The sequence below is a fragment of the Montipora capricornis genome, chromosome 1 (genome assembly GCF_036669925.1).
Source record: "Montipora capricornis isolate CH-2021 chromosome 1, ASM3666992v2, whole genome shotgun sequence".
In the NCBI taxonomy this organism is placed as follows: domain Eukaryota; kingdom Metazoa; phylum Cnidaria; class Anthozoa; order Scleractinia; family Acroporidae; genus Montipora; species Montipora capricornis.
Window position 1 is genome coordinate 31,640,867 of NC_090883.1, and position 27,584 is coordinate 31,668,450.

The 27,584-nt window shown below is 41.8% G+C and overlaps 3 protein-coding genes across 4 annotated transcripts; all 3 read left to right on the plus strand.

Moving 5' to 3' along the window:
- Nucleotides 1-576: 576 nt before the first annotated feature.
- LOC138052989 (spondin-1-like) lies at nt 577-26,343 on the plus strand. 2 transcript variants are annotated; one of them, XM_068899637.1, is made up of 4 exons: nt 583-1,081; nt 22,516-22,565; nt 22,686-22,788; nt 24,560-26,343. In XM_068899637.1, the coding sequence occupies exons 1-4, from the start codon at nt 583-585 to the stop codon at nt 24,709-24,711; spliced, it is 804 nt and encodes a 267-aa protein (XP_068755738.1). In that variant the 3' UTR covers nt 24,712-26,343. The 2 variants fall into 2 exon arrangements, with proteins under 2 accessions (XP_068755746.1, XP_068755738.1); XM_068899645.1 differs by having other exon boundaries at nt 577-1,081; nt 22,516-22,788.
- On the plus strand, nt 8,085-10,165 carry LOC138052996 (uncharacterized). Its single transcript, XM_068899660.1, has 7 exons — nt 8,085-8,169; nt 8,268-8,552; nt 8,632-8,900; nt 8,993-9,184; nt 9,282-9,366; nt 9,461-9,547; nt 9,660-10,165. Exons 3-7 carry the CDS (start codon nt 8,883-8,885, stop codon nt 10,037-10,039), a joined length of 762 nt encoding a protein of 253 aa, XP_068755761.1. The 5' UTR covers nt 8,085-8,169; nt 8,268-8,552; nt 8,632-8,882; the 3' UTR covers nt 10,040-10,165.
- Nucleotides 18,922-20,649, plus strand: LOC138049448 (zinc finger protein 883-like). The gene has a single exon (XM_068895732.1). The coding sequence runs from the start codon at nt 18,922-18,924 to the stop codon at nt 20,647-20,649; it is 1,728 nt and encodes a 575-aa protein (XP_068751833.1).
- Nucleotides 26,344-27,584: the final 1,241 nt, after the last annotated feature.

The window sequence follows — 27,584 nt, forward strand, 5'->3', positions numbered from 1 at the left end:
AGTCAATAAATGACTGCGAAAAGCCGACTAAGCTAAAATCTAGAAAAAAGTGTTCGAGTCCTCAAACATATTTCAAACGTATGAGCCAAAACCGCACACGCCACCCATCCCTCCCTTCCTCACCCAAAACAATGTTCACAAATAACCCATTGTTTTTTTCGAGTCAGGGGTGGGCGGAGGGAACCGTAATAATACGATTTACTTCGTGTTAACCGCTAGGCACTGATCAAGAAAGACAAAATGTCTCAACAGTTCTTTCAAGGCTTGTAGGAGTTGTCTTTCTCAAGGGATATTTATGGTAAAACTTTGAGTGGGAATGCGAATGCTGTCTTGCAACAGACACATTCGTTAGAGGAAGAGCCTTTCAAACAAAGCCCCCCTCTTGAATTTCACAGTCATTAATTTCTGTCAAAAATCAATAAATCACATTGAGTCCTTGGCTTTGATAATAGGGTCCATGCTTTACTTCATCCTCCAATCGTGGCTACGCATAGCTCCACCCTTTTCATGAATTTATGCAAAATAATTTCCAAAGTTCTTTTACCGGTTTTCTAGTAGATTAAAGGCGGACTAAATACAGCAATGCTTGCAGTAAAGTTCTTGGTCTTCATTTTGTTGTTCGTTCCACATGACACAGACGGTTGGAGAAGACGACGCAGACGACGATGCCAGCCGACAGACTGTAGTGTAAGTTCTTGGAATTCATGGAGCTCGTGTAGCACTGACACTTGCGGACAGCAAGGTTTGCAGCGACGAAGCCGAACAGTTACATCTTCTGCTTCTTGTGGTGGAGCAGCTTGCCCAACTTTAGATGAAACGCGGCAATGTTACGGTAGTAAGCAGGTGGATTGCCAAGTGAGTTCGTGGTCCCAGTGGAGCGCTTGTACGATTACGTGCGGCGTCTCTGGGATTCAATCCAGCGCACGACACCGCATAATCACCGAGAAATGTGGAGGAGCGTGTCCGTACACTCTTCAAAAAACACGGCGATGCCAGACGATTAGATGTTTGAACGGAGGAACTCAACAAGAGCAATCATGTTTCTGCAAAGAAGGTTATGCCGGCGATTGTTGTGAAAAAAGTAAGTAAACTCAGTTTTGCCAAAAAAACAAGTTAATGTAGCTTAGGACTCCTAACACGCAAGGGATAAATGGAATGAGGAAATTAAACATTGCTTAATTAAAACAGGTCTATACACGTACTGTTCAAACCACTTTTTTTTCCGGCTTTTGATCAATTTTTTGGCCCGTTTCTGTCTTCAGATAATCAACTTTTAACATCATTGACACTTAAAACAGTTCCACAGGATTCTTATTGCAGCGCGAAAACGGTGTCAAGGTGGCTTATGAAAGACATTTATTGGTTGCGCGACTCTGAGCAAACGTAAAAACTAAAACAAATCTTTTTGCAATGACTGACTGCAATGACGGGAGAACACAACGAACGCTGAATCTCCACGCCCCTTCCGCAATCATTGACTGATACGTGTAATACAGCTCTGTATACTAAAATTAACTTACCCTCCGTGTGATACTACAATAAGGGGGCTATTATAGCGCATGACGACTTTTTGCATAATTAATGAGGCTTAATTAGGCTCTCGACCAATCAGAATGCAGCATTTGGGTCACGTGACTTGAAAAAAATGACGTCACGAGCGGAAAATTTGCGAGCAAACGCGAGTACCCGGTGGAGCTATTTTAGCAGTAGTGGGTAGGAAAGGGCAGCTTTTTGTGGAAATGTCTGAGCGTTTGCACGGACCCCCTTGAGGTTGATGGAGGGAAGGAGCTTGCGTGTGTCGGTGGCACGGCTAAAAAGGGGTTGCGGCTGTTTTGAGGTAAACAGGGCAAAGCCGGTGAAACACATGAAAGACGAGCAGGTGGTTTTTTATTTAAAATGAACTTTTATTGATTTTATTGCTTTAAAAGTGACAAGATTTACTTTTTAGTGGATGTTCGATGGGGTTTTTCAAAAATCATGTCCGAATCATCGACCATGGAGTTTCTCGAATAACAGCACAACAGATTGTAGATGGAATGATGATAGATCACAGTTGTAGGGTTGAGTGGATCTTGCAAGTCCGTTTTGAGGATTTGTCGGTGTTGTCTGGAGTGAGTAAAACAACCCAAACGCCAAGCCAAAGGCCAACAACTACATCTGCAATCACTGGACTCGGGTAAAGACTCTTGGATTATTGGGGTGGTATTGTTTTTGTCTGCGGAAGAGGTTGGTTGTTTGAAACTTGAGGCAGAGGCTCCAGGGGAGTTGGGTTGGCTTGCCATATGAGATGAGCGATTTGTAAAACTTTTTCGATGAACCACTCTAAAAATTTACCGTACCGTTTGTTTTTTCTTTTAGTTCCTCCTTGATTTTTCCGTTCCCGACGTCTGTTGGTTCGTTCCGTGTTGTCTTCCATAGTAAATGACAGAGTTTTTTAGCGACAAAGCTCTTATATATACTTTTCCCCAAGTCACCCTGTGTCCATGTCAACTTCATTCATAATCGATGAAAAAAACGGCTGCCCACTTTTTGATGATACAATATTTCATATTCCAAAAACCGGTAATCCAGCCGAATAAGGCCCCACCGCTTGTTTTTCGACTAGAGATTTTTGGTCTCCTCGACCTTGTTGCCGTTGCTTTTTCTTTTTGTTTTTACGAGCGCCTAAAATGTCACTTAAAACTCCAGCTAAAGAAGCTTCAGCTGCTGAAAGTAAGCCTGCTTTTATTCCCATTTTTTTAAGTTTTTGTTGCTGTGCCTCTCGAAAGCGACGATCCCAAGTAGCTTTAAAATGGTTGGCTTTTTGCAACATGCGAGTATCGAGCAAACGTTGTGGTTTGGGGACTCCCGTTTTTTCTTGTCGACGAGGGCTCCGCAGTGTTGCTAGATCCGCTTTCAACGTCTTGTCTAGTTTGAGCCGTTCTGTCACCAAGTTCATTTGATTTTGGTGGTGTTGGGCTTTCAAGAGATTTTCGCGTAGACGTTGCCGGGCTTGTTGCTGCGTCAAGGCTTGAGTCATGATTTAAAATTATAAAAAAGATGTCGAGAGTTCAGTGTTTATATAGTGGTTAAAAATGTAAATTTGGACACACTGTGAGTTTATTTGGTTTTTTCTGAGGGGACGAGACCCGTTGCAGTGTCAAAAATAAAATGCCGGCTTTTAAACAAACTTCATTCCGTGTTGCTTATTTCGAAAAGAAAATGAAAACAGACGCCCTTCAACGTATCGAGTGTTTTGAGGATTCGTCTGGTTACAGTGGACGCTCAAGTGTGCTACCTTTTGCCTTGTCTTATCGAAAAAAAGCGTTCTATTTTCTAAATTCGCTTCGATGGCAAACACATCTTTTTTAAAGGCTCTTGTATCTGCGTAGGTGAATGGTTGAGAAATATTACAGCGATCCAGCTCTAACATCTCCACGGCGGGGCCTTTTTCTTCTTTTTTATGCCACACATCTTTAAACATGCCTTGATAAATGATATGTTGATAGGTGACATCGGGTAAGTACAACGATTCAAAACAGCACATAAGAATCGGTTCCTTCCGCCAGCTAACTTCCTCTAGAAGAGTTGTCCATTCCACGAATGCAGTGCCATCTCCTTCCACCACTTCTTTTTTTCGTAAAATCCCGTAAAAATAATTGTCTTGGGATTATGTTTGGGAAACATTTACGTGATGATGGGTTGATGATGCAGCGCCAGTTGTCTTCCCTTTTTGCCCTCCACGAACTCCCATGAGCTTCGAAATAATACTTTTCCAAAAAATAAAGGATAAAAATCGGGATGTGGGAATTTCTTTCCATACAAAATCGAAATCTGTTGATCTCTTCGCTCCGCCACGACTTGCCCCGTTTGTCGAAATAGCTTTTTCATACACGTTTCGATCGACTCTTTTAAAGAACCCATGACGAGCTAAAAAAAAACATTGAAAGCTCAAAGCTACCAAGTTGTTTAAAAAAGCAGAGCTAAAACAAAATGTTTGAAAGCTCGAAGCTACGTTTAAAAGCGGCGGCGGTGGTGGCGGCAGCGAGTGAACCAAAAATAGACGGTGGCTGAGGTGTTTTATTTAGTAAAGCGAACAGAAAAAAACAATAGACTTCTGTTTTAAAAATAAATACCCGCTTTTAGTAACTTGAACCCCTGTTTCTTATTTCGAAAAGAATAAGTGAATAAACGCGCTTTCAAATAATAAGCGGATGTTTGTGGTGCGGGTAAATAATTCGTTTCGAAATTTACAAACGTCCGAAGACGATATTTCAGTTGATAATTTTTTTTTTTTACGCCATGGCTGAAAACGAGTTTGCTGACAATACAGAGAACAAAATAACACTTCGAGATCATCGTTTAAAACGTCCCAAAAACTTGAGTCAATGTGAGAACAGCCAGTTTCACAGCGATTTCTGCTGTCGTCGCTAGACCATCTCCTACAGTTCGAATAAGGTGAGGGAGCCATCAGGATGTACCATGCATCGTGCCTAAACACTCTGCAATCATAACTTTCGTTCTCCCAACAAATATCTTTGGTGCTTTGACAGATGTCATAGTCGCGACTGTAAAAGATGACAAACTCCGAATTGAACGAAACGTACACACTCTTCATAGACCACGATCTCATGATCCTCGAATGTCGGGACGCTCCCGAAACCAATTTTGATAGATGGTATAAAACGCTTCTTTGAAATCGGAGCGACATCGTTTTAGGAAACGTCACTTCTCTAATAATCGGTTGAAAGTTTCCGTGCCCATAGCAGCTAAATAATTTTTTTACATCTCGACGGATTCTCCAGAGCACCGCCTGTTCTCGACGCGGTAACCTTCTCTTGCTGTAGTCCAAAATCGGGTTTTCCATAACTAGCCATTCAACTGCTTTTCGATCTCGTGCAATCCCCATTTAAAAAAGCACTACCAAACACGTTGTCACAATCTAATTCAGAACATCCCCCTCCAAAAAAAAAAAAAAAAAAAAAAAAAAAAATACAATGAATCAAAATATAAAATTGACCAAAGGGAAGTCGTTAAAAATAGATTATTTGTTAATAAAGTTGATAGGTCATTTGTCATGATGAAAGCAGAGATAAAAAACGTCTGGAGGAAAAAAAAGCTCTTTGTCTAGTGTTTTAGATCATGGCGGTTTGGTGGTGTTTCCGTTGTAAGCGCGATTTTTCAGAATCCAAAGTCCTTCATTACCAGCAAGAGCATGGTTTTCGTTTTCGTCGCCGCCGTTCAGCCGTAAAACAGCATACGCTGTTAAAGAGTTCGAGTGAGTGGTGCTTTTTGAAGGACAGCGAGCCGTGAGTGAAGGGAGTTAGACAAGAAATTGGTTTTTTTTTTTTACAGAACGACCATGTGAGTGGAGACCGGAGGAAGTCACTGGCGGATCGAGAAAACGCGGTCGATTTGGCGAAATAGGTGTTGCCCCTTGGGAGCGGATTCGAAAGAACGCTCAGTCGGTGATCTGTATCGACAGTGACGACGAGTTGTGCTGTGCACGAGCCATAGTCACCATGAAAGCCCGCCTCAGTAAAGACAAAGATCCAACCGAGTATCGTACCATTTTTAAAGGTGACACAGATCGTCACACGCGTCAACGTAGGTTGGCCGAACAACTTCTCAGGCAGGCCGGTGTGAAGAAAGGTCCTTGTGGTGTGGCCGAGCTTCAGAAATTTCAAACCGTTTTAGCCCCACAAGGATTTTATCTCTACGTGCTCTCGGTGATGACGGGGACACCTTCCGTTCTTTTCAAGCCCTTTGACGAGGACGTCTTGTCAGATCCGGAGTTGGAAAAGAAACTCATTTGCCTTGTGTTAGGGCCAGCCCATGCCTCGTCTCCCCACGGGCATTACGATGGGTGCTCTTCGATCAAAGGACTGTTACAACGATCGTATTATTGTTACACGTGCGATAAAGGCTACCAGACCAAGGACAAACACAATTGCACGGGGACACGCTGTTTTGCCTGCAAGTCCCTACATTGTCCAGACTTTGATCGCTCTCAGACACCGACAGTGGCGTGTAGCCAGAAATATTGCGGGCGAGCTTTTTTCGGAATCCAGTGTGAAAAACACCACCGCGAAATCACGCCGCCTGCCCAGAAATCGGTGTGTCTGAGGTATAATCGTTGTCCCCGATGCTGTAAAGTGTTTTCGCCTAAAAAAGATCAAGTTCATAAGTGTTATCGAGGCAAATGCCGGGTTTGCCGAGCCACCGTCAATCTACAAACCCATCAGTGCAAGATTCAGAGAGTGGTTGTGGAAAGCGAGACGGAAGAAGAGGCTGCATCGGAAGACGAGATCTTTGGTGAAGAAAAAGAAGAAGAAATCGAAAAACCTTTTAAAAAAAAGAAAAGGCTTCCTACACTCTTCATTTATGGCGATTTTGAGTGCATGCAAGTGCTGACGGAAGATCACTTTGAGGGCCGAGAATTGAAAGAACATCTACTCGTGTACTCCCGAAGTGACGAGCCTGCCGACCAAGTTCACTACCTTTATGGGACATCCTGTGCTGAAGACTTTATCACGACCTTGGATGGCATCACCCAAGGGGAGGACAAGCAAGGCCAGCCCGCTATCCAACCCATCGTGGTCATCTTCCACAATTTAAAAGGGTTTGACAGTTATCCGTTGCTTCGTGCCTACTATTCTCGTGGTAGAAAAGTGGAAAATCAAATTGTGGTGGGCACGAAATATCTCAGTTTTACAGTAGGTCACGTGGTCTTTAAAGATTCTTTTTGTTTTATCGCCCGAGCCTTGGACACTTTTGCTAAAGACTGGGGGCTGAAAGAATTGAAAAAAGGTAGGAAAAAAAAAAAATGACTCGGGTTCTTCAAAGTGTTTTGATCGTTGGTTTTTTTTGAGTTTTGTTTTGTTTTTCTAGGCTTTTTTCCTCATGCTTTCAATCGACCCGAAAATCAAAATTATGTCGGCCCCATTCCCAGCTTGGAGTTTTACGAACCAGATCACAAAACCGAGGAGAAAAAGAAGGCTTTGGAAGAATGGCACGCAGTTCAAGTGTCAAATCAAGTGCAGTGGGATTTCAAAAAAGAATTGATGGAGTACTGTCGGAGCGACACTCTATTACTTCGAGGGGCTGTGGAGACTTTTGCAGCGATTTTCAAAGAGCAAGCAGGCTTTAATCCGTTCAGGACGTCCCCCACGATTGCCAGGTTGTTAAGTTTCTTGTTATTCCAGCTTTGTATACAGCGGCTTTTTTTACTAGCCATCGGTTTGCTTTATTGTAGTGCTTGCAGTTTGTTTTGGCGCAGCCAGATTTTGAATCCTACTCTCCACTACATTGGTGTTCGACCCATGACTGGTAAGTCTCTTTTGAAGAGAAAAGGGAGGGGGAAAAAAGCTCAGTTCTCTCTCTCTCTCTCTCTCTCTCTCTTAGAGTCGGCGTCTTTTTTTTTTTTTTTCCTTTTCAGGTTGGTTAGGCCCCCAAATCGCCCAGAGTAAGGTTGCCGTCGAGTGGCTGGCCTATTGTGAATACCAGCTTCAGCAGAAAGAACCCTCCGCAACACCTTACATTCGCCATGTACGTAATGGAGGCGAAGTCAAGCTGGCCCTCAAGAAAAAAGAATGGGTGTGGTTTCATAAGAAAAAAGTTTTTTTGGAAGATCACGTCTTTGTGGATGGTTACTGTCAGAAAACCAATACCGTTTATGAATTTTTAGGTAAGTCGCTCCTCCTCAAAAAAGACAAACCCACTTGGATGGACTGACTCTTTTTTCTCCCCTCAGGGTGCTACTGGCACGGGCATCCGGAGTGTATCCCCTTAGCTCGAGGGCGTAAACCCCACAGTTCCGATCGGAGTTTAGCCGAATTGTACGACGCTACCCTAACAAGACTGACACGGCTTCGTGAGGCCGGCTACACAGTCGTGACGATCTGGGAATGCCAGTGGCGAAAGGTGACGGTAGAGGGAACACCGGCCTCCATCTTTTTAGATGAGTTTGAGTTTGCCGCACCTCTCGAACCTAGGGAAAGCTTTTATGGAGGTTAGTAAGAGGGATGAGACTTGGTTGAACAACAAAAGAGCGGTAAGGGGACTTATATGTTGTTGTTTTGTTGCTTGTTGATAGGACGCGTGGGCCCGTGCACACTGTTTTACGAATGCGCAAGAGGAGAGAAGATCTTCTATCTCGATTTTTGCAGCCTTTATCCATTCATAAATAAGGTACAAATGCCTATTTTGTTTTTTGAGGAGGGTACTTTCTTGTATGGCTCTCTCTCTTTCTCTCTCTCTCACACAACTTTTTGGTGGTGTCTGTCTAGACGGCGCGATACCCTCTAGGACATCCCGAAGTGATTTTTGCTCCCTCGACTTGGGACAAGCAATGGTTTGGTGTGGCTGTTCTAGACATTCTAGCGCCTCCAGGTCTCTATCATCCTGTCTTGCCCGTACACACAGACGAGGGAAGACTGGTGTTTCCACTCTGTACAGCCTGCTTGGATGAAGAGACTCAAAAACTCGACTGGCTGGAACGCTCGTGGGTATGTCATCACTCCGAGGATGAGCGGAAATTAAGAGGGACATGGGCAACACCAGAAATTCAAAAGGTAAGTGGTGGTATGTAGGGAAAAAAGCTGCTTAAGATGCTGATCCTTTTTTGAAAAACAAATCCTATTTCATGACTAGGCCATTGAAAAAGGCTACAAGATTTTGAAAATCCACGAAGTCTGGCACTTCAAGTCCAGTGCGTATGGCCCATTTGCGGAGTACATCAAACGTTGGCAAAAAATGAAGCAAGAAAACGATGGCTGGCCTTCGAATGTCCAAACCCCAGAGGAGAAAAAGAGTTTTTGGCTCAGTATAAGAGGGTGGAGGGTATCGACTTGGACCCCGACAAGATTACGAAAAATCCAGGCAAGAGGTCCACGGCCAAAATCATGCTGAATAGCTTTTGGGTGAGTTGAGTGTCCACCTGTGTGGGTGTGTGTGTGTTTGGGTCATGGGGGAAGAGATGATTTTTTTTTGTTTGTTTGTTTTTTTTTTTTAGGGAAAACTCGGCCAGCGAGAGAATTTCCCCGCTACTAAGACCATCACTACCATGGATGAATGGTACGACATGCTGGAAAACCCTGACGTCGACAGTTTTTCCACGTCGATCATTAGCGAAAAAGTGGCCGAAGTACACTACACCCTCAAGTCAGAACCGGTACCTTCAAATCCACGGACTTCTATATTCATGGTAAGGGGAGCTCCTTTTGAGTGTTGATTGAAAAAAAAAAAAAAAAAAAACCTCCCTTACTCACCTTTTTTCCTCCTCCTTCTCTTATGTGTCGCAGGCGAGTTTTACAACTTGTTGGGCCCGATTGCGTTTGTATTCTTACCTGGAAAAGCTAGGAGATCAAGTCATTTACATGGACACAGGTAACTCCCTTTTTTTTTTTTCATGAGAGTGTTTTTTCGGTAGTAGGAGTAAACTCTCTTTTTCTCTCTCTCTCTCTCTCTCTCTCTCCCTTAGATTCCATTATTTACAGATGGAAGCGTGGGCAATACAGAGTCAGTACTGCCCTGGGGTGGGCCCTGGGACGTCTCAAAGATGAGTTGGGTTAGTTTTTTTTTTTTTTTTTTTTTTTTGGTTGGTGTTTAAAAGGAGTATTTTTTTTTTTTTTGCAGTGAACACCGTCTACTGCTTTATTTGTTTTTTTTTTTTTTTGCAGATGGCCATCACATCCTTTCATTCGCCAGTGCCGGTCCTAAAAATTACTCCTATATTGATGACACGGGAAACTCGGTCATCAAAGTCAAGGGGATTCAACTCTCAAGCGATGCCAAGCAGACGCTTAACCCCGAGACCATGAAAGCCCTTGTCCTCAATGAAGTGAAACAGCCTATCTGTACAGACGGAGGAGGCGGGAGAAAACGTTCACTCCATGTCACGGATCCAAACAGATTTGTTCGGGGGCCTCAGAAGAAAAGTGTCCACTTGATGTCTCATACTAAGACTTATCAACTGGTGTTTAATAGCCGCGTGATCAACCCGGACAATTTTATGAGTTTCCCCTTTGGGTATGAATGGCACCCGCCCACCGAAGAATGAACTCTTTACAACAAGACCTTTTTTCTTTTTTTTTAAAAAAAAAATTTTATTATTTTTTATTTATGTAAACTACAGTGATGACAAGTAAAAAAAAAAATACATTGTCTGCGTCGCACAAAAAATACATCATTTATTATGACAATAAACTACGCACATGCGAGATTACAGCAGGCTTCAACTGAGAGACAGTGTGTGTGTTTAATCGAAACGTCTGGGCTAACACGTCCTCGAGAAATGCCCCGACCCAAGCACTTAGCGATTCATACTGATTGAGCTTAGGTATATGTCGAAGTCGACGAGCTGCTTGGAGTTGAGCTTCGGACGACAGGTTCTGACAGAGCCCGTCATACGATTTGGTCAGAGAGACAAAAACCAAGAGTCTCGAATCCAAAGCTACTCTTTGATGCCCAAATCCGTGAACACTGCTTAAAGTGACTCGAAAGTCAGAAGGGGCTAAGACTAAACTTTCCACTAAGGCTATGGGGGATTTTTGATAAGGATGACGTCATCAAAATCGTACCCTTGAATTCCCCGCGAAAAAACCGAAGGCGACCATTGGTAGGTCGAAAGAGGAGGCAACAATGACTCTTGTTGTTGCTGCAGATAGCCCAAGACCCCTTTTAAGATTTCCGTTAAAGGGGCACTGTCTTCCAAGCCCCAATGAAAATACACGAGGGAGGGGGGAATGGTTATACGCTTTCACTGCCATCGCTAAGGCTTTCTTTAGAGAATAGTCTTCGGGTGGAAGCTGTCTCTTAAGAATCGCAAGATGTTCTTGCAAAGTTCTATTAAATCTAATAAAAAAGAATACGAAATTCAAACACTGAAAACGAAAACAAAAGGAGACCTCGTTTAAAAATCGATTATTTTTTTTTTTTTTAAAAAAGGGGTACCTTTCAGCAATACTTGCTTTAGTCGGCCCAAAACTTTTAAAGTGAATTATCCCGTTTTCGTTACAGTACTTGGCAAAATCTTTGTTGAAAAATTCTAAGAAAGAGAGAGAGAGAGAGAGAGAGAGAAGCAAAAAGTAAGTCGAACGGTCACGCGATGTTAGTTACACCATCTTGGGTACTTACCGCCTCCCGCATCACTTTGAAAAAATTTCGGGGTGGCTCCTCTTTCGGCAATGATCTTTTTAAACCCTTGAAGAACGGCTTTCCCACTTTTCCCATTTGTTATAACAGCATTTCCGAACCTACTCAGGATATCTATTGTTACGAGAATATATTTGCTTTTTCCCAAACCAAGCTAGTAAAAAAAAAAGAAAAAAGAGGAGAGATCACTGTGACCCCCCGGGTTGATACATCAAATCATGAAAAAAAGGAAACGGGAATCTTACCTTTAAAGTTCGTTCTTCTATTAGGTCACCCTGGGTAAGGAGAGAGAGAGAGAGAGAGAGAGAGAAAAGTAAGCTTTGATGATTGAAAAAAAAATCCAATCTTAATTTTTTAAAAAAGAAAGGCGTCTTTACCTGCCACTGATAGTTTAATCCACCACGAATGAGCGTTGGCGAACGTACAAAGTTGGTGCGTGCTCTTCCTATCAACTGTCTTCCTCTACTATGTGCCCTTACAAAAAATCTCAAACGTTCAAGATTCCAGTGGGCTCTGATCGAAGCGGGCTGTGTGCGTTTTATATATTGATGTAGTCTATTAGCACTAGCAAAACGTAGAGGGTTATATTCCCCATTGATTTTCTCTTTGTAAAACAAAGGAATGAGTACTTCCCTCTTAAACTTGAGATCCTCTGCGTCCTCGTTTTTCTGTTTCTCCATACCTCAATGAGTGCAAGAGATGTAAACTATACCGTAAGCGAACACGACTCAAATCCAATCTGTCACGGTGACGTCAAGGTAGCCTTTATATAGTTTTTTAGACCCCATGAAGGGCGCTTGGAAGCCCTGTAAAAGGAGTCTTTGAGCATGTCGTTTGAAAGAGCTCGAGGTCATTCCGTAGAGGTTCAAAAGCACACTCTGTGGAAGCTGCGACATTTGTTTTATCGAGTCTATTGGATGTAAATCAGGTGAACTATGGTAAAAATGGCTCTTTTGAGAAAAGATGTCTTGGTTGACGTATTTCCTCGAAGAAATATCCCTTTGTTTACGTATTTCCTCGATGAACCTAGCCGTGTTTTCACTCGTATGATATTTCCACCGAAAGGATTTACTCTTGTTATGGTAGAACCCAATCCATCCGAGTCTTGTCAACAAAAATAAGAAATGGGGAGGGGAGAGAGATACGGTAAGTGACCAAAATAAAACTCGAAGCAAATTTGCATACTCACCGCAGAGTCTGCTAACTTAATTGCGGTCAAGTTAATGAGCCTGACCATCGCTTTTTTATTTTTAGGATCTTTTTTATTAGAGGAGGAGGACTATTTTTATTTTTTTAGATGTGACTGTAAGCTTTTTTTACTCTTGAATTGTTGTTCTCCTCGATGGAAGGAACGCTTTAAAAGAACGATCTTCACTCTTCTTTCTCTGTTGCATTAAGATCTCGGCAATCCCTATCCTTTTTTAAAAAAAGATCCTAATGGCTCAACATCAGCTACAACGAACTCAAAGCGTGAGTGACATTCTACGTGAGTATTCTTTGACAACTAAAATGGTTTTTGTAGTCTCGAAACATTTGTAACTCTTTTGTTTTTTAAAAAATTTCTTCCAAGGGCTTTTTGAAGACTTACACCAGCTTCAGCACACGGCACAACGATGTATCTACCAAGCGCCACGAACCACCAAAAGAATTTGGCGTCGAGCTTTCAATCGGGTCATTTCCCACAAGAAAATGGTGATCCAACATGCCATTTCTCGTCGACTGGAGGAAGTGAGGAAACAACTCGAAGAGGAGGCTTGTTTAAACTTTTACCGACTCTTCCACCGCTTTCGGAAACAGGCCAAACGAGAAAAAGCCCGTCGGGATGAAATTTTATTTACCCTCGATCTTTCTGCCTATCCTCGCTTGTGGCGACAGTCCTTTTGTCAACGAGTCGGTGTGGGGCACTACAAAGGAAAACTCGAGCAACTCAGAACTCTTCGCTCCCAAGACAATGTCGGGCTAGCCTTGGCGCAAGCTATCTTTGAGGCCATCAAGGAAAAGCTGCTCGCAGATCACCCTAACATCACGGGAAACGATTTGGTCAGTTTCGCCATCAGCTCCCCTAACTATATCCACCCGTTCCAACACAAAGTGGTTCCTTGGAGCGAGTTCCAAAACCAGACGGGTGCTGGTGGCGGAAATCGAACATTGAATGAACTCGCTCAAAAACTTAATAGCAGTGATGCCATCAGAGCTGCAAGTGGGATGGAAGTCACTGTCACTCACACACCACCACGGAGGAAAAAAGGAAAGTGAAGACACTGATATTATTTTTATTTTGAAACTTAGGAGTCTCTTGCTAAGACTCGTGTTGTAGTGTCTTATTTTTTGTAGCTGGTTTTTTTTTACATTTGTTTGGCTTTGTTTTTAAGTTTGAGAGACACACCACAAAATGTCTGACTTTGTTTAGAAAAAGGCTTTCTCATCTCGAGTGGACTCAGTTCGTTTGGTATCCCTTTTTTTTTTCTTTTGATGAATCCAGTTTTTTCTGCGGTACGGGTCATTTTATCGGTATTAGCCGAAGCTCTCATTCATTTGTTTGTAGTTTTTTTTTTTTTTTTTTAAAAATCATGTTTTATTGCAAATGCTAAAATGCTCTTTGTGTTTTAGCTTTGCTACGGGCATGATCTTTTGCGTAAGGGTTTTTGGTTCATTTTTTTCTTTTTTCTCGGTAGAGACTTCATTACTAGTTCTGACTTTAGGGGGTATAATGCAGTTCAGCCACTTTTTCCTGAGGTTCTCATTCTAAGTGACTTGTTGCGAGGCAAAAAGCTCAAATACAGTCGCTCAGAGTTTAACTCAGTTATTTCATTTATTTGAGGCTTGTTTTGCCCCCGTTTGTTTATCTCTGATCGGTTTTGACCCTTGGACAGAACTTGACTTCTCCACCATTGCGTACATGGTTGTTTCTTTTTTGCAGCGTTGAATGTTTGAAAATTTCGCTTTTTCTTCGCTTGAAGATACAAAGTTGTTTTCTTTTTCTGTGCACGTCCACTCTGGTTCCAATGAAGTGATGGGGAGTGGTGACATCCTAATACAAATTGTTTGATTTTTTTCCTTTTTGCAAATGCTCGATGATGTTTCATTTCTGTTTGAATATGGAGCTATGGTTATCTTTCACTTGTAATCAAAATGCCTTGGATGACAGTTTCATTCCATGGCCAGCAGAGTTAAAACTGATGACTATACACCCTCTCCTAGCCTTTGTATACCTTCCTTTTCTCTCTCTCGCTTTTTCTTTCTTCCATTTACATCAAATTTTTTTTTCCTGGAGTTGTCAGCTAGATCCCTTTGACTGGTTTTGTAACAAGCCGCTCCGATGAAAAGCCTGAGGGGTAATTTCTAATAACCCATTGCTCTCGTTCGACGAGAAGTGTTCAGACTTTGTCGCTAGTTTCCTTCTTGAACCGCCTTGTGCCACCTCTCTCTCTCTCTCTTTTGTTTCCTTTGACCACGGATTTGTATGCCCTTTTTCTGAGCTCGATGTTTATTTTTTCATTGGTTAATCGAGAACATTTTCAGCCCACGGATCTGTAAACTAAAACTCGAGGACTTTTTTCTAGGGTTTCTTAGACTTTGATCAGCAAGATTTTTTTGACTTTATTGACTTGGCATGGTTTCTAAATCGCTTTCACTTTTTGTAACTCTGGGGTGGCTAAGTGATGAAAGACCACGTCCTTATGATCTTTTAATCTATCAAAAAGCCTCTGTTGAGTTTCCCCTTTTGTAACTCATGAAGGATACGTTCTTCGGTTTGTTGATGTTGGTCAAAAGCTCTTTTGTTGAGTGGTCTCTATAGGTTTTTGGTTCAGGGCTATGGAATGGCTAGTTAGAAAACGTGATTTTGAGGTAAAGGAGACTTTGTTTTCTTTCGGTCTCATCCACTTTTGGACCATCCATCAGGCCCCCTGTGTAAGCTTCTTTTGGTGTAGACTCGCTCTCTCTCATCTAGATTGTTTTTGTGAGTTTAAGAGATGTTTTTTTGAGGTGTAACGTTTCCATTTGACTGGTAGGGTTCCCCCCCTTAGTCACCTTGAGAGGAGGGGGTGGCCGCCCCACTAACTAACTGTTCCCTAAGCTCTCTTTACCCATCCCAATCGTAGAGGTTCAATTTTGGCTCATTTTGACTATCTTTTGTTTTTTTGACTTATTTGGTGGTAACTGATTGTTTTGTTCTGATTGGACTCCTCTTTAAATCCTTTCTTTTTTCGATCCATGGTTTTTTCATGCCACGAGGTTAGATACGATGACCCGTTCAAACAAGGGGTTCAGAGTCATTCTTCTCGAAATTGATTTAGAGTAGTCCAAAATTGAAGTGAGACTGTCATTGAGTTTGTCGTAGTCTGGAGAGCAAAGGTAGTAGTGGAGTAAAGCAAGCTAAGTCTGTTTTCTATGGAATACCAATGAGATGAGGGAGTTAGGTGTTTCGTACCCTAAAAATGGGTTTGTAAAGGAAAGAATGTGTGAATTTTTTTCTCTTCTCAGTCGATGTTTCATTTCCTTTTGAGTGAGTTTTTGAGCAGTAAACAGTAATGAGGTTGAAAGCAAAATAGGTTTTGTAATCTCTTTCTAAACACAACAAAGTAGCGTCGGTTTCCCCAAAATGTGTGTCTGTGTGTCTCTGAAACGAGAGAGGGTTTCTGATCTTTAGTCAAGCTTATAGAGTTAAAAAGGAGAGCTGTTTGGGAGAGGTAGTGTTCTTTTCGAGCCTGACAGTGTTTCCTCTTTTGAGCGCTTAAAACGACTCAAACCCCTTGGTTAAGCTCTCTTTTTTAAAAAGAGGTTTGGGTTGAAAAATTTCTGGCGCGTTTATCAGAAAAATGATTCATGGACAAGAGCTGGGTTTACGAGTGGAAAAAAGCTGTAACGTGTGCTAAGGGGGGTTCATGTTGCCTTCGGAGGTAGGGGTTGGAACACCTGAGTGATGGTAACGTGGATCTTCACAAAGCACGCGTTTGCAATTAAAGTCAGATAATCCAGTTTTGTTTATAACTTCGCATGTATCCATCTCGCTTCCTGAAACTTCGATTCACACCTTGAATTTTCAAATCCTCTTTGACAAGACGCAATTCCTCTTTTCCCCCTTGTACTTCAACTTTCACCTCTCTCAAACGTTGCTAGTCCTTCATTGCTACTAGTGGTTATCGCAAACCGTTGACTCTCTGTTAGTTTGGTCTCTTCCGTAGGGGGGCAGTTTCCCTCGGTGCTGTCTTTCTGTAAATGGTTGTTTCTACCATGTATCTCGCACGGGTCCCCCTTGAGTTGCCCCCCTACAGTTTTACCTTGAGAGGACAGGCTTTCGGCTAAGGCTTGAAGAAGCCATTTGTTCAAATAGGGTTTTTTTCATCTGCACTCCAGTTTAAGTTTTTTACGATCATGTTTTGTGTTTTTAAAACTATTTTACTAGTTTCCCCCAAAAAGAAATAATAAAATGGGCAACGGTTGTGTGTGTTCTAGCCAAAAAAGGTGGTTTTCACATTTGTTTTGAACATTTTTTTGCAATGGTGTTCTTTAATAAACACAAATGTATTATCATTTTTTGTAAATCTAAATGATAATAGAACGCAAAAGTGTTGTAAAAATAAAACATATTTTTTTATCTCTCAATTTGTGGAGTTGTCAGTAAAAAGACCCCCCTCTCTGCAATAAAATAATGATGACACAAACTCGTTCAACAACAAAAAATTTTTTATTTTTTTTTTTCAATGACTACAGCAAATTCACTGAGCTATTTTTTCTTCATTTTTTCTTGAGCGGGGCCTGGGCTTGTTTGGCGGGGGACACTACCTCTTCTTGAACGGGGCCTGGGGCTTGTTTGGTGGGGGACACTACCTCTTCTTGAACGGGACCTGGGGCTTGTTTGGTGGGGGACACTACCTCTTCTTGAACGGGACCTGGGGCTTGTTTGGTGGGGGACACACCCGTCTCTTTCTCCTCTTCTTGTTTACCCTTGAATGGTCGTTTCCTTATCCTTTTCACACATTTCACAAATAAGACGTACACTAAGTGTAGAGGTTGGGATAAAATGTCCATCACGTCCTTGTCTTGGGTCAGAAATTTATCTAAGGTGGCCCCGAAAGGTCCAAAGTGATTTCCAAGTTGCTTTTCAGTAAAAAACTGAGTGGAAACCTTGTCATTGTCTTCTTTTTCTTCTTTATCAAGTTCCTGTACCTCGAAACTAAATTGATATTTTGAATGGCTCGTCGATTTAAACGTACTCAGCACCCAACTCGCGAATTTTGTATCCAGCAAACAAATGTTTTTGTACAGAAAGATGTATAGGGGATACCCTGCCTGTAAAAACTCTTCTGGATGGAACTTGTACACCACAGTCGAGACATTGGGTGCCTCCGTCTTAGGTAGTTCGTATTTGTCCACAATGCTTAACGGTGCCTTTTTTTCCTGGGGGCTGAGGACACCGTTAAAGGTATGAGTGATGTTAGCATCCGCCATAAAGATGTGTTCGCAAGAATAGCCAGTCACAAATGCCGTGTCTGACTTTGTCACCGACCTCTTTATATAGGTGGAGTCGTTGCACTTGACATGAGTCTCGAATCCATCCAAGAAAAATGAGGTGGTGAACTAGGTAACAAAAAGACGTGCAAATAAAGTTGTCGTTGGTAAAACGTTTCGGAATGTGGGAGCGAAAGGTCTGAAAAAGTTTCGTGTTTACTGTCCATTTGAAAAAACGAAATGCGATGTTGAATCAGATCCTCTAGGAAAGGTATTTCGCTCGCTCGTATGCCATTAAATGGTTGAGTGCCTTTTTCAGAAAAGGGGTAAAATCTTTTATAATATTGACTAAAAAGATGCTGCACTTGGAACTCGGTATCGGCTAAAGACCACAAATTCTCTGACATCATAGCTAATTGGTAAGTTAAACATTGGAAAAAGCAAAATTCAGTATGGTTAGGGGTGCAACAGTTTTTTAGCCACGGATGCTTTAAAATCCAGTCGGGTATGCTTGCCGGGGCACTGTCTTCTTGGAGTATCTTGCTAATGGTGAAAGCGCTTTCTTTTTTAGCGGTGGGCATGACAGCTTCACCAAGCCATTTTTTGGCTGAAACCAGCTCAGAAGAAGAAGACTCGTCCTGAACAAGTTCTGGTTCTCCATTCTTTTTGATAGCGTCTGGTGGTTGGGAACCAACCTCTTGTTGAGGGAACAGATGAAAACCCTCACAGTGTTGTCTCAGCGAGTTCTGGTTTTCAAATAAATCACTGCACCAAGGGCAACAAAATCGGAGTTGTAGACTGGAGGAAAATGAGGACTTTGTCTGATCACGTTTACAACATTTTCCACGAAGTCGGTGACGTATCAATTCTTGTCGCGAAGAAAAGTCTGCCCAACAATCTGGACAGCTAAATCCGACGGTGCCGCGGTCCATGTAGTCAACAAAAATACAAACGACTACAGTTGCTGCCAAAAATCAGTCGGCGAAACGAAAAAAAAACCTCATTATCTCAAAATAGATATTTTTTAAACGTTTAAATTTGCATGTTCTAAAAATGCTTAATTATAAGGAGCCATTTTTTTTTTTTTTTTGATTATTAATGTCTTTTTGCTTCGCGTTGCCAAAGCTTAGTGGCTTATTGACTTAAAATAAAATTCAAAGCCCAAAGCGGTATGTCGTTTAATCTGAAAAAACTTTGCTTAAAAAATAAAAAACCAAAAACCAAACAGTCTATTTTTTCTGTTGCATGTAAAAAATATCCCCCTTTGTTCGCCTAAATAAAAGATCCAAGCCAACATGGCCCCCGTTGTTCGGTTCAAGAACCAAGTGAAAAAAGATGGTCGAACAATCTGCCAATGTTGAAGCCTATCTTTGTGAACCACGGTTGACGTGCCCTCGTTGTCAGCATGCGATGGAGAGTCAAGTGGTCTTAGATCGCCATTTGGAACGAGGAAAATGTATCCCAAAGACGTCCTTTAAAAAGCCCTCGTTCGAGCAAAACAACGAGGATGAAAGCCATCAGGCTGCTTCTTTTTCCACCCCGGTGAACGATACCTCTATCCCAGTGGTTGAAAACAGATCTAGTCTAGCGGAAGTGAAACGAAGCACCGATAGCGAGGGTGTGACTCAATTTTTTTTAACGTTTTCGACGGAGTTTTACCAAAAACTATTCCTAAAAGGCGAAGCTGTTTATACGTGCAGTACTTGTAGGCAAACATGCGAGACGAAGACAGCGGCTAAATCCCATGCCAATGTTTGTGCCTTAACCCAATGCTACTTTTGCAAGAAATTTTTCACTAAATCCAGTTTGTTTAAAGTCAAACAACATTATGCAGAACACGCCGCAAGCCTCTTGGGTCAAAAACCATCCCCTAGTAGGGAAGAAGAAGAACCCTCCCCAACCAAACGTGAAGTTAAAAACAATGACCATCAGGCCAGCAGTAGTGAAGACGGCGACGTTTTAGACGGGCACACCTGTCGAGTGTGTCAGCAATGTTTTCCCAGTCGAATGCGTTTGAGAAAGCATGTGTGTCCTCAATGGTGGCGAGTGCTTCCTAAACCCACGTTTCGAATGACAACACCGTTCCAATGCTCGACCTGTGGTCGGGATTTTTCGAGATATGTCGATTTGCAAAACCATAAAAACGTGCATCGCAACGAAGACCGGCACCCGTGCCCCCTCTGCGGAAAACCTTTTACTGAGAGGGCTGCTTTGGATCAACATCAACTAGAGGTACACACCGAAGACAGTGCTAAAGCGTTCCAATGTATCTTTTGTCAAGTGGAGTTTGGGACTAAATACCAACTCGAAGTGCACCTGCGACTTCACCAAGGCCAAACGCCGTACTTGTGTCCCCATTGTCCTCGTAGTTTTCATCGGAGTGACCTGCTACAAAAACATTTGAAAGCGCATCGGGTGGACCAACCACATACGTGCCACTTTTGCGGTGGTGTTTATAGGAAGAAAATCTATTTGTATCAGCATCTACAGAGACGTCACCCCGAAAAAACACGCCATCAGTGTAATCTTTGTAAAAAAACTTTTGCGGATTCTACAGACTTGAAACGCCACCTGCGTATTCATTCCAATCAAAGACCCTTCCAGTGTAATGTGTGTCACAAACGTTTTAGGCAGAAGGGGCAGTTGAAAGTCCATCTACGCTCCCATACGAGAGACAAGCCTTACGTGTGTGATCAGTGCAATAAACCGTTTAGACAAGGGGCGCATTTAACGCGACATCTGCGCGTGCACTCGGGCTACAAACCTTACAAGTGTCCCTCGTGCTACAAAGCTTTTGCAAGCACGGGATCATTAAAAGAGCATCAGTTGACTCACACGAACCAAAGACCGTACAAGTGCGAGCAGTGTAACAATGGTTTTATATCCTCTAGTGCGTTAAAAATTCACCGGCAAAGGCACCTAGAAGATAAACCATACTCATGTCACACTTGCACTAAAACCTTCAAAACTTCTTCTGATGTGAAACGACACCAGCAAACGATGCATCCAGAGGTTGAAGAAATGATTGAATTTTTTAAACAAACTAGGGGTTCCTTTTTTTAAAGTGTTCTTTTATCCTCTTTTTTTCGTAGCGTTTCCCAAGGCATGGGTGTCTCTTCAAAAATGGGCACACTTTTTTTATCAACTTTCCATGTCAATATCGTTCATAGTCGAACAGGTGATAAAAAAAGACTTCCTGTGAGCAGATAGAAATCATTAAAAGAGAGTTCAAAATTTGCATATCCATCACAAATGCTCTTAAGCGGAAGTTTTAACACTAACGACCATTTGTGAATCAAAGAGGACACGAACACCATGTCGCTGTTTTGTTGGGCTACCATTATCCTCTGGAGTATTGTATTTTTCACTTACCAACCTCAAGAAATCACAGGGAGTGAAGAAGAGCAACCTCGGTGTCAATTGGTGTCGTTACCCACTTTTACCACCCAAACGTTTCAAGTACTCAATGAGAGCATCGAGGCGAAAGAACACAACTTTTCCGACATTCGTTTAACTCTGAAACCACCACACTACAATGCAAGCCATTCCGTGTTCACCTATTTGCTTGATCTACACGCTCGCTTCATCCAATTAACGCGAGAACTCCAAACTCAACTATTACCCGAAGCGATAGTTCGTGCTGAAATCACTGATGGTCAGACAAGATGGAGTTACTGGCGAACAGTGGGTCACCTCCCCCATCGCTCTCATGTTTTTCTGGAAGCTATGGATAGTTTTATTTCGCTTTATAGTCATCGTCCAGCAAATCAAACACCTTATGATCCTCTCTTGTATTGTTGGGATGCTATCGATCAAATCACACACAACCCAAGTCTCCAATTTCATCTCGTCTACACCCGAACTATGCAATTCCAAGGAAGCTCTTCCGAGGAAAACAACGGGTCCCACCTAACTACCAAAGCACCATCAACTTTAAGGCGAAGATCAATTTCCGGTTTAGCATGGCAAGGCTTTGAAGAACTCGAAAAGATAAACAATGGAACGGTCAGCATTTTTGAATTCAAACCAAAAGAACAGATTTATGTTAGTAACCACATGTTCCGATATAAGAACGAATTTTGTCATAACATCTTTCAATTTTTTTTAAAAGGTTCTTCCATTCAATTTCTTGTAAAAGGTATGTGCGGTTCTTTTCAATCTTCGACCATCAAACTAGAAACTGAATATTGGGGGGTGCGAGAATGTAAGCTTGAATTGCATAGCGTTTTAAAACCATATTTTCCTAATATGCGACAATCTTATGAAGTGGGTAGACTCCATAGCTATCGTCTGTTTTACAGACCCATTTTGCGTTCACCTGAAGTGAGTTTTCGAATGTTCCTCACTCAAATACACCCCAAACCGAAACAGAAACCACCGAAACCCAGACGAAAACCCTCTCAATATCGCCGAAAATATACGCTCGGTTATGGGGGTGGTACAAATCCTAATATTTCTGGCGGGCTTAAATAAAAAACCAACAAACTCTGTGAAAAAAATGATCCTGAGTTATCGCTAAAGATTTAAAACATGTCGTAGTTTAGAATAAAATCAAATAAAAAACCACCTGCTCGTCTTTCATGTGTTTCACCGGCTTTGCCCTGTTTACCTCAAAACAGCCGCAACCCCTTTTTAGCCGTGCCACCGACACACGCAAGCTCCTTCCCTCCATCAACCTCAAGGGGGTCCGTGCAAACGCTCAGACATTTCCACAAAAAGCTGCCCTTTCCTACCCACTACTGCTAAAATAGCTCCACCGGGTACTCGCGTTTGCTCGCAAATTTTCCGCTCGTGACGTCATTTTTTCAAGTCACGTGACCCAAATGCTGCATTCTGATTGGTCGAGAGCCTAATTAAGCCTCATTAATTATGCAAAAAGTCGTCATGCGCTATAATAGCCCCCTTATTGTAGTGTCATTTCTTGAATAGCGCTGGAAAGACGCGAATGTCACGGTGTTGAACCAGTCGACTGCCAAGTGAGCCCATGGTCACAGTGGAGCGCTTGTACGACTACGTGCGGCGTCTCTGGAATTCAATCCAGCGAACGACACCGCATAATATTCGAAACATGTGGAGGAACCTGTACGTCTACTCTTCAAAAAACACGACAATGCCAGGAGATAGGCTGTTTGAACGGAGGAACAATGCGGGCACAAAGATGCGTCTGCAAGGAAGGTTTTTACGGCGATTGTTGTGAAAGAGGTAAGTACACTGTCTCTAGAAGAAGCAAACTTGGAAAACATACAAATCAAAGTAGCATAGGAGTGTACTAACAAGGGTCGGGGTTAGGGCCGGAAGTAAACATTGCGTTTGTGAAAAAAGATTTTAACTTACAAATGCTATACTAAATTTAATTTATTGATTACTGATGGATATTTCACGGCAATAAAAAAGCAGTTGGAATATAGTCTGGTTTGCCTCCGGCTGGTTGGGATTCTTAACAGTTGTTGTTGTTCTGTTGCTTCGTTTCGTTGTTGTTCATTGGCCCTGAAAAGCCCCTATGGGGAGCGGTCAATTACGTATGTATTGTATTGTATTGTATAGATAATAGTATATCCTTCGCGATATGGCCTACCAAAAAAACCAAATTAGGCTAGTTTCATGTCATTTCTCTATTCGATTAATTCAGTGTAAGAGCACGTAGTCAATGAATTTAACGCCACGTCATTTCTGGGCTATATTTCTCTTCTTAAATAATGTCCCACCCGCTGAACAATGCGGACTACACGTTATGTTCAAACCACTTTTAAAATTGACTGACTGTTCAATTTTCGTCCCGGTTCTGCCTTCTTTTGGGAAATGGAAAATTGGCCATGTTAATCACTCTTACTCGCAGTAGTGGGGATTGAATTGCGAAGGGCGCAGCTCAAAGAAATCGAGCCGAAAGCGTATGTAATAACGCCTCTTGCAGCCGCACTCAAAACGGTCCATAATTGATCACGGAGCACAGCACAACTGCCAGTCGTCATTAGACAGGAGTTGATTTTGCAGAGGGAGGAAATTTTCAACAGGGGGCGCCTGAGAAATTCACTCGAGCTAGGTCTAGATCGACTGAAACTCGGCCCACATAGGATTGCAGAGGTGGGAAGCACGGATGATGACCACTATGCAGAACTGACTCATGCACCGAAGGGAGACAGCACGGCATATTCTCATACATTCATCCCCAACCCTAACACATACATTAATCCAGATAATCAACCCTCGTCGAACGGGACTACAACTTTGAAACGCCTCCAGGAGTTTCTGCAAAGAGAACACTGTGCAAACTTAACTTATGAAAGAAAATTACTGGTTACGCGATGAACTCCGTGTGATCGACAAGCCACTCAAGATTACTTTGTGAAAACAAATTTCGCAGTCACTGACAGCCATCACGGAAGGGCACGACGACCGCTAAATCCCAACGTGCCTGTCACTGTTACGTTTTTCTTATTTTGCTGTTTCTTTTCCTTTTTACCACAATTAATTGTAATCTCGCAATCTGATTGGCTAATTTACGGTTGTCGATAAGAGTCTAGACAACGCTGCTCGCGTCATGCTCGCGTCAATTTGACATGAAATGCAATAACCAATCAGGAACGCTCATTATGGGAAGTAAACCAATCATATTGTGAGAGTGATAGACAACGCTTGCTCTTTCTTTGTGTCATGATTTTGGTCACGCTCTGAAATAAACACTTTCTTTGGCGTTGAATATTGCGGTAAAAAACAAATCGAAAGTGGTTCAGCGTTGTCTGTACTCTTATCGACAACGATATTTGTCCTCACAGACCCTCACAGTGGTCAAAATTTGTTGTGGACTCACATGGCGTCCACAACATTTATTTTGACCACTGTGATGACGATTAAATCGTCATCACAGTGGTCAAAAAAATGTCCACTGTGAGGACAAATATTGTTGTCGATAAGAGTTCAGACAACGCCGAACCACTTTCGATTTGTTAAATGTATTTCTTTATTTATTTTGCAGGGAACGGGAACACACATTCGGGATACATTGCCTGGAAAATCAGTGGTGGTAGTATCGGTGGACTCGCCCTTTTGATCGCATTCGTGTGTGTCATTAGATGTTACTGCTGTCCTAATTGGCGCATTCATCCTTGGCAGACGGTAGTAGCTTGACCAAAATTATTAACTCGGTAATATCAGTGGCACCTTTTTTCACCTAAGTCAGTTATGCACAGCTTGCGTTATAGACATATTTCTACCACAAAATATAAAATACAACTAATCAGAACGTAGGAAAGCCATTGTATATTCGTTAGAATTCCACTGAGCCTTCCCGTCGTGCACCTCGTTGATTATATTAGCCACTGTATTTTATAGGGCGTGATATTATATAATTCTGTAATGCTTCCTCGCGGTACGCACTGGAATACCCCCGGTCATTTTTACACTGCGACCCTGGAATCGTATGCGCGGTGAAGCTCTCAGTTTGAGGGGTGCAAAGTTAAGAAACGTTAAAATTAGAAGTAATGTCCCAGATAAATAATGTGCCAATACAGGAATTGTTACGTGTTGATTTCATACTGAATATGCACCAAACTTGAAAAATGCATTTTTTATGACATCTTGAAGGCGCGTATCTTTTGTGGTTAGAGAACAGAGGTTACGGGAAAAGCTGGAGACTTACGCAACTTAATGTTCGAGACATTTAAACATACTTTTGCCTCGAAGAAGTGGCTACAGAGTAAGACTTTTAACTTCTAGAGCTCCAGATTGTGATGTCAAATTAGCAGCAATGATAGCAGGGCTAAAGATAACTGGATGCTAAGATCATATCAAAATTTTAAAATGAAATTTTCGTCGAACTGCTCAGCGGGCTCGACCCGACTAATTAATCTTAGTGATGGAGAGTTACTTTAAGTTCATCAGCCTTTAAGCTATTTACTTTATCTTTCTTCCGTTTGACCATGATTATTTCTTGTGTCAGGTGCATAATAATAGTCATAAATCGCTAACAAACCACAGAGGTTCATTTCCTTAGAAAGAACGGAATATTTAGTGGGCCAGCCACTTGAACCAAATCTACTTGATCGGCTAAGAACAAATTCATTTATCGCACGGTTGTCAAATATTTGTCAACCGCTCGATATCGAGCAGAGGATCTAAGAGAGGCAGTGGTCTCTCGTATTCTGAAATATCCCTCAACTCTACTGCTCATTTCATCTCTCGTTTCAACGACCAGCTCATTGCAAAATTTGTCATCAGTTCACACTTACATGAAATAATGAAAGAGCTCTTCATAGAAAAGTGCATTCTCGCCCATTTTCCACTAGCCTCCACTAACTCCCTGTTGAGTTGGGACAATGCAAATACGTAGCACCTGATAACTCGGAGGCGTGGCTTAATGGGAAATTTGGAGCCGAAAACGTTAACTACTCGGAATGTTCTGAAATAATTCTTAATGGCGTTTTCCACGTCGATTTTCGAATAACTGAATAAGTGGAAAGACGTCACTTATTTGTAAGTCTTGAATTTTAAAACACCAGCATGAAGTTTAGCCAATGGAAACATGAACGCCCATACTCTTAATTTTTTATCGACGCCTCACCCTGTTAGCATAGCTGCTTCGATTTTTCATAGGTAAGTTGTGAAAGGAAAACTGACTCTAGCAACTTCTCCGAACTCCTTTGATTTGCAATCTGGATGACCAGTTTCGACTTGTATGTCAAGCGGTTTTTTTAGTGCTGTGCATGATCAGTGACAATATTGTGTGTCACCAAAATAATTTTGATTAAATTACGCAGCATCAACAAAACTAGGAGCATATGATTTTTTTTTTTTGAAGAACTTTTGAAAAGTGTTCATCTACGTGTAGATTATCTTATGAGGAAATATTCTTTTACATAGCGCGTGTTTTTCAGACGTGTTTGGGAATTAAACCCTTCTGCAAAGTTAGAAAAAGTGTTTGAGAACACAAGAATCAAATTAAATTGATCTGAAACACCGTTAGAACTGTTAGAGAGGTTTTAGAAGGGCCCATTGTTTTCCGCTCTGCACTATATTCATATTTTGTGAATAATTTGGTTGTATTTCAAACGGGGCAAAGCTAGGCGAATTTAAAAAAAAATAGGAAAATCTTATCTTGGAAGTCCTGTTGTATAGTTTGCTGTTGATTGAACTATGTGCAGGACTGAAACTTCTAATTATAAACACAATATCTTGGCTGCAATTGTCACGATCTATCATGACATTCTCCTCCACGGTCGCCTGCAAAGCCAGTTTGGTATTACTGGTAATTTGCCTTAACTGGTTCAAGTCATATCTTATTGACAGCACAGCATCGAGAAATGAAAGATATCTAATTTGGTGTATCACAAGGCTCAGTTTTGGGCCCGAAGCTCTTCACTATGTACTTACTACCTCTCGGAGAGATTGCAAGGGAGCATAATGTTGAGATCCACCTATATGCAGACGATTGCCAGTTGTACATCTCCTTTAAGAAAGGCAACTGCTCCTTGGTCAAGACCCAGATGGAAAGTCTTTTAGCTGACATCGTGTTTGGATGTCAGCGAATAAGCTAAAATTAAATGACGACAAAACCTAATTTATTTCTCTGACTGGACCTCGAATAAGTCTCGATTCCTCTCAGCTATCACCTTTAAACATCGGAGAGGAATCTCTTAACTCAAATCCTTGTTTGTGATCTCGACAGTCACATGACTTTAAGTCATACATAATATAAATTACATCACCAAATATTGTCTGTTCAAGTTGAAGAATATGTACAGTGTTCGACGTTGCATCAACACTGCACATGATTACTTTTTACATTAGTTTTTTATTATTTATTATTATATTGTAAAGCGTCATAGAGTCTTAGATGAGCTGTACAAGTTTTTTTTTTGGTATATATTACTTATATATGTACTTTTTTCCTCTCTTTTTATGTATTTACCGAAGAATTTCTATAGAAGTTAAACTGTGAAAGTTGTTAAGTAATGTTATAGGAGACAACAATGTTTCCTTTCTCTTGTCTTTATCTTGGTAAT